At 41.5% G+C, this 3,430-nt stretch overlaps 1 protein-coding gene across 1 annotated transcript in view; it reads left to right on the forward strand.

Moving 5' to 3' along the window:
* The first annotated feature begins 5 nt into the window (after positions 1-5).
* Positions 6-3,430, forward strand: part of LOC101861255 (leucine-rich repeat-containing protein 74A) — a 13,778-nt gene continuing 10,353 nt past the window's right edge. The window contains exons 1-3 of the mRNA XM_005112461.1: positions 6-86; positions 683-878; positions 2,712-2,917. Coding sequence (XP_005112518.1) covers positions 6-86; positions 683-878; positions 2,712-2,917 — 483 coding nt within the window. The remainder of the gene's footprint in view (positions 87-682; positions 879-2,711; positions 2,918-3,430) is intronic.

Below are 3,430 nucleotides of genomic sequence, written 5' to 3' on the forward strand. Positions count from 1 at the left end.
ACTCGATGAGGCCTGACCCCCACACACTGGCCGCCACCTACAGGCTCAGGCTCATGCCCAAAAAGAGGAACATCACCTTGGTCAAGGTACGTCTTTTTAACCCTATCCGTACGTCGTGTTTTACTATCGTATCCATACGACGTGGATAGTCCTACTCCAGATGTTGCACCGACGCAACGAATGTCTTTTAGTTTTACTTAAGTTTTAGTTTGAGTATTACGGCACTTGCAACACAATTAGGTAATTATGATTCTTTTAGTTATGGTTTATTGATATAGCGCGGTCAAAAATTCATGGCGCAACTTATCCTCTAAATAGAGTATGAGTTTTACGTCTGGAGTGGTACTGAGAATTATAATTATAATCCATATCGTACATGTCAATATAGTATCTTTCCTCTACCCACAAGGGTGTCATCACCAACAAAGTATAGAAAAGTGGATGTGGGTGTGGGGGATGCAACATCTGGAGTAGGACTATCTATCTATCTATCTATCTATCTATCTATCTATCTATCTATCTATCTATCTATGCACTCGCTCGATTCTTTTACTGCCTGTTATTACATTTTCAAGACTGCACGCATATTATCATGCAATTCTTTGACTGCTCTTTTTTAAACTTCAATACTTGCTTTCGTGCTCAATTGCTCTGGTTTTTAAAAATCACAATTTTCATGTAGAAACCAGGCAGAAAGCAGGGCAAAGCAAAAGTGTCCATAGACCTCAGCAAACAAGGTTCGTCCAGTGACGTCAGCACAGACCAGGACAGTTCCACCAGAGACCAGAATGACCAACAGAAAAGCACCGGGGCGTTGTACATCGGCACTTCTTGTTGGAAAATTGATGAAGGGGCAGAAGACGACTCCATTTCTAACGGTAACAAAAAACCTACTGTTTTTTTGCAGAGCTTATACATTTCTAGGAATACATCATCATCATCATCATCATTATTATCGCCATCATTGCATTTCTCAAGCTGGATAAGGGTATGTGCCATGAACAAACACTTGCCCCCTTTCCCAATCCTGGATTCTTCTCTTGATATCATTCCATATCTCCCCCACTTTCCTGTCAATCATTCTCCGTGGATCTTCTTCAAGTTTCACGTGACCTTCCTCTTGATTTTTTTTCTAGGAATTTGGAGCTATATAAATTCACATTGTCGTTATTATTGATTGTATTGACTCCTGTTAAATTAGTCCTGCGGGAAGGGTCTGATTAGTGTATCCCTGTCAATCTTGGCCTCTGATTTTCTTAGCATTGAGTGGGGCTGGGAAGAGTATCAGTTCGAACCGAGAGCTGTACATTATCCACTCCTCGTGTTCAATCGTGATGTCTTTTCCATATGTGAGGCAGCGTGGTGGAATCAGGCTCTCGTCAATTTTTGGGCATGTAGAGTTAATGGTATCATCTTAAAGCTTGTTCACTCGTCTTTATAGGTATGAACAAAATATCCATTTATCTTGAATACAGGTCGAGATATTTGCGAAAGAAGGAGGTAGGGTTCACTGTTTTTAGAGGTAAAATTAGAGAGAAAATGGCCGCCAAAGATTAGTTATTTCCTTAGCTAAAGAATTCGTGGTAACTGAAACTTTACATTTTTGTGTGCCTTTAATCAACGTTTTTCAGAAAAATTCACACAAAAATGAGTTCTTTAATGCGCATGAAAGGTGTTGAGCCAAAAAACAAAAATTCGATAAAAATTCACAAACCTGCTTTTTAGCAAGTTTCTTCATTTTGAATATTTTGACGAGAGCCTGATTCCACCTCGCTGCCTCACATATGATGTGTGAACATGAAGTGGTGTAGGTTTAACGCCCCTATTAACACTGTTAGGTTATTATTAGGCAGGACCTCCGAGTTTATCGTCAATGTCCAAAAGGACCGAGCCAAGTGGGACAGTCGTGTAAAGTGCCATTCCCATTGCAAGGACACAACGTCGGACCGAGCTGAGATTCGAACCCCCCCGAACCTGCAGCCTCACGATTAAGAGTCCGGTGATCTAAACACTAGACTACCAATGCCACTGTACTGTGGTATATGGCCCACATGGTTTGAAATCGTAATAGAAATGTAACACAGACAAGTAAGGTGCTCAAGTGTGGTTAGTTCCTTCTTTCCTAATATACATCTATCCTACTTATCCTTCCGCCTTCTTTTTTGTGTAAGTTACTCCCTTGTACCATACACTTCTAATCTTCGGAACTCATTAATATGGCCTAATTGTGTTGAAAGTGCCCTAAAGCTCCTACTAACACTTAATTAAGATTAAAAACAAACGCTTGAAAGTAACCATAGTGTTTATATACATGTACCTCATTTTCTCCCCCGCCCCCTTCCTCCCACCCCAAAAAAAGGAAAGAAAAAGAAAAATAGAACAAAAGAACAAAAACAAAACAACAACAACAACAACAACAACAACAACAACAACAACAACAACAACAACAACAACAACAAAACAAAACAACAACAACAACAACAACAACAACAAAACAAAACAACAACAACAACAACAACAACAAAAACAAAACAACAACAGCAACAACAACAACCACAATAGCAACAACACCACCATCACCACCACCACCACCACCAACAACAACAACAACAAGAAAAATTAGCAAGGAAATATAAGCAAACTATAAAGATGGAGATAAATTTCAACCTAGCTCGACCTTGCTTTATTTTATTGAATACATGTTTCTGTAGATGAGGATTACGAGGACGACCTCCGCCTGGAGAGTACGAGAACTGTGCACGAGGACCTGGCAGTCCAGACGTACCACACCATGTGCAAGGCTCTGTGTGTCCATCCGCTGAAAACCTTCCAGAACTCTCTGATCAAAGATACAGCCTCCGTGTGTCACATGATCCTCAGTCCTGACGACCTCAAAGCCTGCGCTACTGCGCTCGTGGTGAGTAGAGTCAGATAGATCTATTAGTTATTAGGTTGCCTCAAAGTACTTCTCTGGGTTATCTGGAAATTCCTGGAGATGTTGTAATCGTCGTCGTCGTCGTCGTCGTCGTCGTCGTCGTCGTCGTCGTCGTCGTCTCTCTCTCTCTCTCTCTCTCTCTCTCTCTCTCTCTCTCTCTCTCTCTGTCTCTGTCTCTCTCTCTCTCTCTCTCTCTCTCTCTTCTCTCTCTCTCTCTCTGTCTCTGTCTCTCTCATTTTCTTCTCTTTAGTTCTCTCTCTCTTCCCCCCTCTGTCTGTCTGTCTGCCTGCCTGTCTGTCCGTCTGTCTGTCTGTCTGTCTCTCTCTCTCTCGTCTCTCTCTCTCTCTCTCTCTCTCTCTCTCTCTCTCTCGCTCTCTCTCTCATTTTCTCCTCTTTTAGCTTTCTCTCCTTTCACTCTCCCAATATCTCTTTCTATTCTCTGTATCTTATATCTTACATTCGATTTATTCACAGCGTACGTGTACTACCCCCCAA

The sequence above is a fragment of the Aplysia californica genome, unplaced genomic scaffold, assembly GCF_000002075.1.
Source record: "Aplysia californica isolate F4 #8 unplaced genomic scaffold, AplCal3.0 scaffold01279, whole genome shotgun sequence".
In the NCBI taxonomy this organism is placed as follows: Eukaryota; Metazoa; Mollusca; class Gastropoda; order Aplysiida; family Aplysiidae; genus Aplysia; species Aplysia californica.